Raw genomic sequence first — 13,417 nt, 5'->3', positions numbered from 1 at the left:
TATATATATATATATATATATTCCAAAATAGACAATAACAATATAATAAGTATATTACTAAATGCTAGTTATTTAAGTTAAGAAATCTTTTCATCTATAGGTAATTAAAAAACATGCATTTAAAAGGTACTAGATATTGGTTGTGTTTGGGTAATTCGAGTTTTTTCCAAATCCGTTCTAAATATATACTAGATCTAATTTATAAAATCAGAACTCGTTTTTGTTCCGGTCAAATTGAAGGAATAAAATGTGTTTTGCTCACCATACATAAGAGAAGGTTTCGACCTTGAAATCAATAATTTTACTGTTTATGACATAATTTTTTTTGCATTTAAGTCTGTATATAAAAAACATTATAATTAAAATAAAGTAGTCAAATATACCTCTAATTTTTAGCATGATGCATATTTTAGTCATTGGTAGCTAAATATCAAATTTCAAACACATCAAAAAAATTATAACTACCTTAATACACAATAGTTTTTCATTGTTCAAAAATATCCTGGACTTTATGTACAATACATGGTTTAACTCATGCATTTCCAAACAAATGTGAAATGGAATCATGAATTTTGCTTTGTACATAATATTTTCAATTAGCTTTTAATTTTTTACGGCAAGAGACTAAGGAAAAAATCACATGTTTTTTAGTTTAAGAATTAAATTGTCCATGCCTTTTAAATTCAATGTTAAATTCTACATAGTGATAAATTTACGGATCGTGTTTTACCTTTCTCTTTAATTAAAATAACATAATACTACATTATTTGTCCCTTAAAAAAACACACAGTATGTTCCTTTTTACTTTTAAGGGAATCATTATGCTTTCTCTCATCAATTATACATTCTTTTACAATGTCATGCGCAAAAAAGACAGCAAAGATAATCTTATATTTTATGCATAAATATTATTTATAGTCATGATTCATCATCCACAAATGAATCTCAAGCGCAAGGTAAACCTCTCTGTATTTGTTTGCGGCAATTATATCTGTTACGTATACCAGCGGGAATTATATTTGTTACGTATATTAGCATCTAACTAACTTTGGTTCTCGAGGACTTAACCTAAGTTACACATAATAACGACATCAACAAACACGTCAAAAGAGAAGGTGGGGACAAGAAAAAGTAAAAACCTATTTCTGTAACTTAACATATTACCAATTTGTTTTTTTTTTAAGAATTGAAAAGGTCAAACACGACAATAAAAAAGATAAAATGTGATTAAATCATTTAATCTTAACATTTTTTATGACTCTCCACAAATATTATTCTAATTCATATTCAAAATCTTTAAGTTTAGTTTGAATAGTTTAAGTGTTTGGATATTAAAATGGTATGCTTCCTGTATTTAATACATGAGATTCCACTTATTAAAATACGAAAAAGGTAGATGTATATGAATAAAGATTTTTTTGTCTCAAATTATGTTCTAAATAAATAATATTGAAGTAAAAATAGAGAAATAATGAATATTTAATATTTCAACTGATAAAATATATTTTTATTAGTATAATACATAATTTGGGACATAGACAATATTCATAATATTACCTTCATTAACCAACAACTTTACTTTTACCCTTTTCATAATAAAATTTAGTATTCAATAAAAAAAGAAAAAGTAGGAGCATAAAGAAGAAAATGGGACAAATTGGTAATTTGCAAAAATGTGATGAAAATGTTTAATACGCGTCTCTATGTAGCCCATAATATTCCATTGTTATTACCAACCTCACAAACAAACCCATCCTCTCTTATTACAAATAACTCATTCCTCCTTCATCTTCATAACAATCCTTCATTTTTTCCTATTCTTTCTCTCTTCGTATTCTAATCGTAACAAAAAAAAATTCCAAAACCTTCTTCATGGCTCATAAAACGGAAAAGGAGGAGACGGAGTTTAAGAAGGTTACGGAAACCATTACCATAACACCGTGCGTTAATAACTGCGGCGTTACCGTTAACCCTTCCACCAATAACAACATGTGCCAGAAGTGTTTTAACGCAACCACCGCTGCGATCTCACCACCGCCTTCTAGATTCTCCGACGGTGAAGCTACAGCTACGACCAGATCTGCCACGTCATCACGCTCGCCGAAGAGATCTCACCCTTCCGACGAAGATGAAACCGCTACGCAACCGGATCAACCGAGATCTAATGATTTGATGCTGTCTGAGGCTAAGCGCGTGGTGAATCGGTGCTCCGGTTGCCGGAAGAGAGTCGGTCTGACCGGATTCCGGTGCAGGTGCGGCGAGCTTTTCTGTTCTCAGCATAGGTACTCCGATCGCCATGATTGTAGCTACGATTATAAAACCGCCGGACGGGAAGCCATAGCGAGGGAGAATCCGGTGGTTAAAGCTGCGAAGATTGTCAAAGTCTGAATCTGGAAAACGATGAAGATCGTGAAAATCGGAAAATCGTTGATGAGATCGTGAAGAGAGAAAGATAAAACGAAACGGTGTCGTTGATTGTCGTTTCTCCACGATCGATGTTTAATTATTCGTGTTCTCTTTCTCAGAGATACACAGAAAGAAAGAACTCACAGCGTGTGAAATCTGAGATTGTTACCGAAAAGATGAACTTCTATGTGATCTGTGTTCGATCGAGATTTGTTTTTTATTTTTAGTTTTTAAATTATGGTTTTTATTGTACGATTGATAATTTATAAGTTATTATTGTGATTAAATGTATGTGTTTGATTTTAACTAGTTTTGTTTTAGTTTTGAATTCAAGAAATGAAAGTTAGACTTAGAGGAACTAAATCATGGGCAAAATATAAAAGCGAATTCGATTCGAGACTATATGTATTCGTCTAATATCTCGTTAGATTTATAGAAGTGAAAATTGAATTTCTGAAACGGGTTGGAAGCACTACCACATTTTAGTTCAACTCCTCTCCGGTACCGGTTTTTATTTATTTATAATAAAAAATAACATGTAATTGTAGTCGTTAAAAAAAGAATTTGACCACGTGTCATCATCCTATCCAGCACTAGACTCTCCAGTACCGGAGAGGATCCATTTCCCATTAAAAGATAAAAAAAGAAGATAGTGCTATGGGGGTATAGTTGAAAATTTGTCTTGTACTTTGAAATTGACATTTTCGAGAATAGTGTCGATGATAGAAAGTTGGGCTGGCCCACTTGATTTGACATGTGACGATGATATCGATAAATTGAGAATTTAGAGGAATCGTTTCACCGAGGAAAATATGATTTGATAATGTCCATAAGTTTGGTCTCAATTTTGAAAATATGAAATATGAGAACTTGCCTAAGCATAAGATACCAATCACAGAAAATGGTGAAGAGAAGTTTCTACTGTATGTATTTCTACTGTAGGTATTACTTATTTATTTGTGGGTCTTTATGTTTACATTCACTGTATTATGAAGATGTTTTTAGTTTTGTGAAGATGCATTTCAATATGAAAGATCATGGTTGTGGTTATCTTGCAATTTAAATTTAAGATCGTCAGTAGCTGCAATCTGGTTGCATTCATGTAGGAAGCACATCTTTTGTCCTGAAAAAAAATGTGTCACTTAATGTACCATTTTCTTTGATTAGTTAGAAGAATAATTTTTATTAAATTTTAAACTTAAATATATATTTTCCAACCGATCAGAAGAAGTGTCAACATGGAGAGACACACTCTCTTTCTATATGAGATGATACCCTTCCTGCAGGCAATTGTGGCTAAGGCACTCTGCTATTATGGGTGGTTGTTGTAGCCACTACAACCAAAGTGTTATTAGTGCATCATATAATGTGGTCTACAACTCAAAACCATGTTTGGAATTTATGCAAACAAGTTTTTCTATTCTGTGCTTAGGGACTGTAGGTTAGGATTTAGAAGAAATTCTTTTATCGGTAAGACTAAATGAACAAGGATCCTCTCCATGCAAGTATATGATTTTAGATGTGTTTTCAATGGCAAGTATTATTTCATTGCATATAGAAGGACAAAAATATCTTATCATGTTATTGTTATTACCGAATACTGATTACTTATGCCTTGAAGATAGAATTCCTGATGTGTTTGTTGCTGCATGTTAGATGAATAAAATGAAGGAGAAGGCATCAAAGGAAGACAACCGGACCTAACTTGGCTCCTCCTTCTTCCAGTTCCCATTGTGTCCCAAAATGTCCCTCCAGCACGAACTCTGGTTCTGTATCTAGTATAAAGCAGTTTGCATCTTCCTGGAGATAAACCAGGGCACATCAAAGTTGAGCAGGTCCGGACCCTCGTGACGATTTTCTTGATACCCTTGTTGAGAATATCAGAGAAAATTTCCCAGACCTGATTCAGAAAGACATTAGCATGGACAGTTTAGATGATGAAACACAGGATTTGAATGCGAAAAGCAGTTCTCAGAAGAAGGAATCTTCAATTCCAATGGTCAACAAAAGGAGTTTCAAGTACGTTGAACCAGTGAGGAAGAAAGCTGAGATCAAAAATTTGAAATGAGTTGAATGCAAACAATGCAGGAAGTTCTATGAGGCTGCTCTTCCCAATGGTGATGGTAAGGAACATGGTAATAGAAAGCACAATTTCCACTGTGAACATCTTGATGGTGTTTCTAGGCATTGATATAGGTATGTCCCACCTATGACTCCTGAAGGATTTTGGAATATTGGATTTGAATCTGAGATTTAAGGATGTTTTTAGCCTGATTATTATAGTTCAATCTGTATATGATTACATGGATTTGTCCATTTAAATTTTGCCAACATTGAGTTTTTGTGTTAAATGTAATACAGGATTTGCTGGAACTTTTGCCTTCGATATATTATTGATCGATATCAATCATCTCATAATGACGAGTGACGACAGTTATGTAACCATGCTAAACCTGTTTTGTTCTTAACACATACCAAGTAAGAATGGAAAGATGACATGTTAAAGATGTCCTGTAGGGTAATAAGAATTGAAAAACTAGTCCATTTCAAGTAGGCTGTGCTTCACAAACTCTGTTGTAGTTGTTCTCAATCTGAGGTAAATTCTTGATGATCTGTTCATTTTAATTTAAAGATGGTTCATTCTGGCCCTCTGCTATTTTTCTAGTTGGTACATTGTTTCTTACCAATTTACCATCACTTGAACTTTGAGATGGACCTTTGTTTTAATATCCTTAAAGGCACCAGTTCATCTTTGCTTTCAACCGTGTATATCTGAAACACATCTACTGTCTCAAGTCTTATATAGTATACCAAACCATGTATCATTGTTTGTAATCGATTAAAAAAATATATTTAAGTTAAAAATTTAATAATTAAATATTTTTCTGATCAACAACAATTATTGACATGTGGAATGGTACACTATCTCGAGACAAAAGATATCTTCCCGGAGTCCTATCTCTTACCCTTTTGAACAAGAGCAAGGATGAGGCATTTTTTTGGGGTCAAATCTAACCGATTAACCGACAAAGAAAAGAATAAAATTGGTGTTCAGTTGGGAGGTTGTATTAATATTCATCTAACTTTCTCCATTCACATGTTGGGATTCACATTTTATGTTGTTATATTGGAGAAGCATTTATTTCTTTTTCATGTTAAATTTTGCATTTTGGAAAGCATTGTTGTTACCCCCTTCTCTCTTCATATTGTTAAAGATGAAAATGACTCATTCTTATATAGTTTTTAGTTATGGTAGTTAGGATTAGTTTTACTTTAAATGGTAGCTTGAGTTTCAAGCAATTACCAATTTTCCTTTGTATAAATTATTTGCACTTTGTCTTTATACATATTTCAATTATAATAATGCAAGTTCAATATTTTCTTCTCTTTTTTGCTCTTTCAATTCTCTTCTTTTCTTTTTTGCATGATTGCTAAGAAACTAAGATGATATCATAGCAAAATATCTATTTCTCAAACTTTCTTTTATTTCTTCTTTCAATTTCTTGGAGCTGCTTGATTGCATGGATGAGTTGATGGTTGTGCCATTTAGGAATTATATTGTTCAACAGTTGATGGAAATCTGCACTGTAGTGCAAATGACTCTTATCATTTTGAGGATACAGTTTCATACACAGAAAATATGCCAACCTCCCCTAGAGCACTCCTATTGGTAGTTTTTGGATCCTTTTTTCCATTCTCTCTTGGCTTATTCATCGACATCATCATGCATTAACCATCAAAGTGAGTGCAAAAGAATCAAAATCAAGAACTTCAACACATATGGTTCACCAAGCTGTGTCTTATCTTGAGGGTTCATCAATTGGTACACTTGCCCTATCATCTTTATCATTGGGATTAGAACATTCTTCAACAAGTTTCTTTCTATTCTTTCTTTATCATATTCTTGAGCAAAAAAAAATTGCTCATATTTCTCTCAATCTTTTGCCAAGAAACCAAAATGGTTTTTTTAGCATTCATTGAACAAAAAAATGTTCATATTTGATCACATTCTAGTTTTCACTTATTCTTTAGTCAAGAAACCAATATGGTATTCTTGAGATAATCTCATTTGATCTTCTTTCTATTATGTTTGTTCTTGATGAACAACTACTTTCAATTTCAATTCATTCTCTTCTATGAATTCTTATATTTCTTCCATTAATTCTACTAGCACAATATTCCTAGTTTCATGTGCTATATTTTGAAGAATTCTTATATGTCTTGAAATTTCTTTAAGACCCTAATGACATATTTGGGATCATTACTTTCTTTTTCTTCCTCTCCTTCCTCGATGTTTCTTATTTTCATCTCCAAGATTGCCACTCTAGATCTGATGACTCCAAGGTTACATGTAATTTTGCTTTTGAGTATATTCAGAGTCTTCACCAAAATTTCTTCAATCTTGACATAACGGGGGATATGACAAAGATAGATACAACAATGTCTCATAATATTCTTAGTCCAAGATCAAGTTCTGATATTTGCCTCCTTTAATTGGTGATTTATTCTTTCATTGGTGGTTCTTCCAAACTCTAGATCCGACTTTTCATGTTTGCTACCTTATACCCAAGTTGAGAGTTAATGATATTCACTCTCCAGCTTGAGGGGATGTTAAAGATGAAAATGACTCATTCTTAGATAGTTTTCGGTTATTGTAGTTAAGATTAGTTTTACTTTAAATGGTAGCTTGAGAAACTAAGACATATCATGATACCATGGCAAAAGTAATATCATTGATAGATTTTGGAGGAATTCCATATTTTTCTCCTCCAATACAAGAGTTATCATTTTAGTTCTTATAAAATTTTGTGATGAGTTTAGTCATGCAATCATGCAAAGTATTATCAAATTGGTAATGGTTGGACTGAAAAACAGTGTAACAGTAAAGGAACCATAATATAGTTCCTTATTCCTTAGTGGTGTTTTGTATGATTGAGAAACTATGAGGTAAATATATTTTCAGTCATAAAATAGTCAATTAGGATCTCTAAGTACGGGAGGTACTTAGAGATAAGTATATAAAAAATAGTATGAAAAGATAGAATTATATGATACTTCTATTCTTTATATATATATATAATTTTTAATATCTACGATACAAGTGCAAAACTAACAATTTTTTTCTGATTGAGATGATTCTTTTCCTAAAACAGTGGGGACCTATAAAAGTGAAGGTTTGTCCCAAAATTTATAAAATATGTAATTTTTAAGATGATGAATTATGTAATATTAAGGTTGTTGATTTATAACCTAAAGATCACTAGTTCAAATCTTAAAAACATTTTTTTATAAGGTTGCTTAAATTGAAAATAACTTTACATGTAAATATTAAATTGAATTTTTCTAGAATTAAGTTTAAAACAAGCATTATCAAAAGAATATATATGCATATTAATGTAATGTAAAGACATTTGATCAGATAGTCAGCTGGCTGAGACGTTTTAAGAAAATCAGTCATACATGTTCCACAACAAAAGTTTGATTTACAAATCCAACTTTAAGTGGTACTAAATCATGTATGTATATGGAGTTCTGAACATATATGTTTATTTTTGTGATCTCTCTATTTTCTTATTTGACCCACTAAATTTTTCTAATGAAGAAAGACCGTTTGCAGAGTGACTAGAGAAATGTAACGACCATGCAATAATGCTTGTATAATTTATACATTTACATTAATTAATGTGACAACAATAATGAAATTATAACCCAAATCTTTCTCATCTTCCCAGTCCCACCCACATGCAACACAAGATCCATTCTCACTTGTATGCACATGCATATGCTTTTTACTCTCCTCATCTGTTTGCTTGTTTCAACTTTCAGCACTAAAATATACAAACCCATCTCGTTATTACAATATTTTAAGATACAACACTCAACTCTAATATCCTTTTCAAATTAGCATATCATACACTCAATCCAATTCCAGATATATTTCAATATCTACCGAAAACTAACAACAATATACATTGTTTCGTGAATGCCCTCTAAGTTTATAATACAAAGTATGAAAGTGTGCTAGAAGTATTGCCAGTATGTAATAGTACTCATATAAAAAAAAATATTTCAGTACATTACTTGATATTTGACAAAATCTATTACATGAAAATCAAAACTAAATCACACTCAAGCTTCATTACAATCAACTCATTATGGATAGTAACATTCAACAACAACCCAATACATTTTTCGGGTGATCCATCAACAAGTTTTCAATGGGTTTCCACACAAACAATCATTGTTACTAAATGACACCTCATCAAGATGATCAAATGGAGCGCCAATTGGTATGGTTCCACAAAGGTGGTTGTAGCTCACATCCAAATGCCCAATAAATCGAGTCGCCGATAACGAACCGGGTATCCGACCCGTCAATTTATTAAACGATAAATCAAGTGCCATGAAATAAGACTTTGTCCCAAAAACATCGGGTATGGTACCCTCTAACCCGTTTCGGCTCAAGTTCAATATACCCATACCCGCATTATTTAACAAAGTGGATGGTATTTGACCCGATAAAGAGTTACTATCCAATTTGAGAATAGAGAGAACCTTCATTTGTCCAAACTCGACCGGGATTGAACCGGTGAATTGGTTCATTGATAAATCCAAATCCGCGAGCCGGTTCATTTTAGAGATCGAACTAGGAATTGAACCGGTGAGGTTGTTCTGGCTCAATAAAGCTCGACTCAACATGCCGAGTTTTCCGAAATCGGAGGGTAACTCGCCGGAGATTTTATTGTTGCCAAGGTCAAGGTGCATTAGTCCGGCGAGGTCAACAATCGACGCCGGAATTTTACCGGAGATAGCATTATCACCGAGGTTCAGAACAGCAAGTCGCTGGAGCTTCCCGATGTCAACCGGAATCACGCCGGAGATTTGGTTTCCGGAGAGATCGAGGATTCGGAGCAAGGAGAGGGAGGTAACGCATGACGGAATCTCGCCGGAGATAGATTTCCAGTCGGCGACGACGAGAGTGGTGAGATTGTCCAGGTTGCAAATCTCCGGCGAGATATTCCCGGTCATTAATCCGGAACTCCGGCGAAGGTTCTGAAGGTTCTTTTCCGATGGTTCACCTCGGAGGGTAATATCGGTGACACGATAAGTGGTGGGGTCGCAGGTAACGCCGTACCAGCCTTGGCAGCAGTTATAGCCGGACCAAGAATTAAAGATACCCATGTAGGGTTCGGTCAGGGCAGCTCTGAAGGCCAAGAGTGCTGCCCGGTCTGACGGCGGGCAGGGGGTAACGGCAGAGATAACGGCGAAGAGAATGAGAGTTTGAAAGGATAGGGATGAAAATGAAGCCATTTTGTGCTGTGTTTGATGCAATGGAATGAGGTGAGTTTGCATGAGTTATATACATATTTACGTGTCTGGTGAATAAGTACTACTTCATAAATCATGTCACTATTTGATGAACAAACCCTCTCCATTAAATAGTTATTTTTATATATATTTTTAATAAAAAAAAATGTGATTTCATGGTAAATAAAATAATAAAAGTATTATCATATATTATTTTTTATATATTACTATGTTGTACTTGCCAAATAATCCTTACTCCTATCTATTTGATAGGTTAATAGCAATATATATGATATCAATTAAAAATTTTAAATATTTATTATAAGTTTTATTTCATTATAATTAGAGGAGACAATGAGTATATAAGATAATAATTTACTAAAGAGAATTTGATAGGTTAATAGGGAGAAATGATGATATACAGAGAATGTGACTTTAACCACAGTTATTTTAGGTGAGTTTATTGCACATGGTACCACATGTATCTGATAGGTTTCAGATCTTCATGGAGGATTGTATTAATTATGATATGTATTATTATAATCAATGTGCATCGATAAAGATGAAAATACACATGCATATGTGAGATAGTAAGTAACTCCATTTACTTCGTTTCAGTATAATCAAACTAAACCACTGAATCTCATTTCACTCTATTTTATTCATCGAAATATAGCATTAATGACTTAAGGGTAAAGCAAATGTTTTGATTAGACTCTTCTCTAGTAATGGAGAGACAAATTATTTTTGATGTCAATGTGGATTATTTTTTCTTTACTTTTATATAACACTTCAATAAAGAGAAGTCTAACTCAAATGCTTTAGGTATCACTATCTACTCATTCATCAATAAACAAAACATGAATCACATAAGGGTGACAAATCTTAGGTTTTCTGGAATCAATATATTTAACAAGAGGGATTTTTTTGACACATAAGGGTTTCTTTAAAAATAATAATTTTCGAGGTGTAAAAATCACCAAAGCGAGTTTTCTCTAGCAACAGAGCCTTCTCAATACATATAGTGTGGATCGAATTCATAATATCATTTTTAAGAAACTCAATTGTCTATTAATTATGACGGACCTTGTTGGTTTTTAATTGACACATTTAATTTAAGAAAATAAACTCTTTTATATGATATCGATGAAATATATTATGCATCATATTATGATAGTGTAATTTTATATTATATTGGTAAAATTTGATATTTAGTCATCCGCTAATTTGGATTTACGAACAATACAAACTTCTACCGTTACACAGAAAAATGTCTATATATATAATTCATGATTTTAATGTTGAACCTTATAATCATGTCAATAATTATTACATTTGATTTTCATAATTTCATGATTAAAGGGCTTTTCCTTTGGCGAAATTCACGGTAATGTGTAGCTTTGTGTAAAAAAACATATCATTATGCTAGTACTAAGTCTTAGTGGCCTATAATGACGAATGGAAAATCTCACCGCCTCCCCAAACTACGGTGGACATGATTTTTGGTAGTTTATGGTCATCATTAAACTTAGATTTGCTAGCTAAGGGCAAAAGTAAAGCAGAGAAAGTAGATAAAACATATATAAATGATAAAAAGTGTATTTGTTAAAAACAAATCTCTTGGTATATATTTAGGATTAGACACATAGTTTAAGAAATCATTAAATGATATAAAAGTTTGATATAGTCTAACTAAAATAATTTCATAATATATATTGGAAATTGAATTCAAAGAAATTAGAAATAGGAGATAAAAACTTATAGTTTGAATGTAAAACATAAATATATATCTAGTTTACAAACACATCAAAAATTACAATAGAAATGTAAAACATCAAAAAATATGGAACTAATGAAGTATTACTATTTTTGTTTGTGATTGTAATATTTTATGTATGATTGACAAAAAAGTTTAGGTGAGTGAAGTCTTGGTGGCTCATCAAAGTTAAGACATATCCCACGACTCTATGAGTAGTGATGATAAAATTATCCACAATCATTAATTCATACAAAATAAATCCATTCAAATCTATACGTTATAGTTAATATATTTAAATAGATATAATCTAATGAATAATGTTGATAATGAATGAATTCAAATTCATCTATTATATCCAATAGATGGATTCAAATCCATCCATTATATCCAATGGATATATCAATTTTGAAGGATACTCAATCTATCCAAAAAACAAAAATTCAAAAAATGATGTTATTTGTTTTTTAATTTGGTTTAATATTAAAAATAAATAAATTCAAGCAATTATATTTATGATTCACACTCTCACTTTTAATATTTCATTAAATTGATATCAATTATAAGATATGTATATGTAATTAATATTAAAATTTTATTCTTAAGTACATGAGAAAAGAATGTATATACTGACAATTTATGAATTTTATACACTGTCACTACATTATCAACCATTTATATTTAATCATCACTGACTCTTTAGTGAAAGTAATCTAAATAAATGACGAATAATATAGTGATTATATATAATCTTTATATTAATAGTGCATATATATTACACTTTATAAGTATTTGTTAAAAACTTTACACATATAATCTTAAACATCGCATGCTTGTAGAATATTGCAATTTTTTTAAAAGTTAAAAAAAAATCACATTTTAAAAACAATCATTTTTTAAAAAAAATAACCTTTTTAAAAAAATGATTTTAAAAGTGGTTTTTTAAAAGATGATTTTAAAATATGTTTTGTTGAGATAATAGTTTTTAAAATAATGATTTTATTCAATAGTGTTTTTAGTTATAATAAAAAATCAATTGGATTAGATATCCATCCATCTAAATCTATAAAAATGGAGTCATGGATAGATAGAGATGACAAAATAGATTGCTTGGCTCGTTTTGCTCGTGTCCGCATTATGTCCGCAAAACTTAAGCAGACATGGGTATGCCCACAAATACGTAATGGACAAAATCACGTGCCCTACCCGTTTTAAAACGGACAAACAGGCATGCGGGTGACCCACATACATTTTACTATTTACACTAAAAAACATAAAATTTTATTGGTGGTGCTATTTTCTCATCACTTGGAAGAAGCTATAATGTTGCTTTTGCAACACAACCACTAGCAAAATGAATAAGAGAATGAGACTGACCAATGATACACAACAACATCTAGCAAAATAGAAAAGTCTAGATGAGACTAAGAGTTTGGGAACTATTTTTTTTTAACTGAAAAAAATGCTACATGCCAAAGTTATCAAATCATATATGTTGGATCAAAATAACAATATTGTGTAAGTGGTAGCCAAACAAAAGAGAGAAATAAATAGATAGATAAAATTAAATACCTTAATAAGGAGAGGTAGAGGGCAATGGTCTCTAAGAATGAGAAGAATGGAACTTGTATTTGTGTTGTGTGAACGGTGTCATTTGGTCTTTTCTGTAAATGGTGAGATTTGGTCTCGAAGAATGGAGATGCACAGGTCACACTGTCACACAAGTGAGTCGGTCTCTAGGTTTGGCCATCTAGCCCTACACCAAATGGGTACAGTTTATGCCCACATGCCGCCTATGTAGCCCGCTTGAAATGCTCGCAATTGTAGTGGGCAAGTAGGCTAGGCAATATGGGCTAACAAACAAAAATGTGATGTCATGCCCGTATTTTTTGCGGGCAATGCGAGTCGGCCCACATATAATGCTCATATTGCCATCTTTATGGATGG

At 32.1% G+C, this 13,417-nt stretch overlaps 2 protein-coding genes and 1 pseudogene across 2 annotated transcripts; 2 read left to right on the top strand and 1 right to left on the bottom strand.

Moving 5' to 3' along the window:
- On the top strand, positions 1,717 to 2,721 carry LOC109354998 (zinc finger A20 and AN1 domain-containing stress-associated protein 5-like). Its single transcript, XM_019597875.1, has one exon. It carries the CDS (start codon positions 1,873 to 1,875, stop codon positions 2,386 to 2,388), a length of 516 nt encoding a protein of 171 aa, XP_019453420.1. The 5' UTR covers positions 1,717 to 1,872; the 3' UTR covers positions 2,389 to 2,721.
- Positions 3,985 to 4,783, top strand: LOC109353963 (annotated as a pseudogene).
- Positions 8,454 to 9,737, bottom strand: LOC109353584 (DNA-damage-repair/toleration protein DRT100-like). The gene has a single exon (XM_019595919.1). The coding sequence runs from the start codon at positions 9,715 to 9,717 to the stop codon at positions 8,611 to 8,613; it is 1,107 nt and encodes a 368-aa protein (XP_019451464.1). The 5' UTR covers positions 9,718 to 9,737; the 3' UTR covers positions 8,454 to 8,610.

This window comes from Lupinus angustifolius, chromosome LG08, assembly GCF_001865875.1.
Source record: "Lupinus angustifolius cultivar Tanjil chromosome LG08, LupAngTanjil_v1.0, whole genome shotgun sequence".
Taxonomy (NCBI): Eukaryota; Viridiplantae; Streptophyta; class Magnoliopsida; order Fabales; family Fabaceae; genus Lupinus; species Lupinus angustifolius.
This window is presented reverse-complemented; position numbering and strand designations above follow the sequence as displayed.

Coding starts and splice junctions, on each gene's coding strand:
- LOC109354998 (XM_019597875.1), top strand. CDS start 1,873: ATGGCTCATAAAACGGAAAAGGAGGAGACGGAGTTTAAGAAGGTTACG.
- LOC109353584 (XM_019595919.1), bottom strand. CDS start 9,717: ATGGCTTCATTTTCATCCCTATCCTTTCAAACTCTCATTCTCTTCGCC.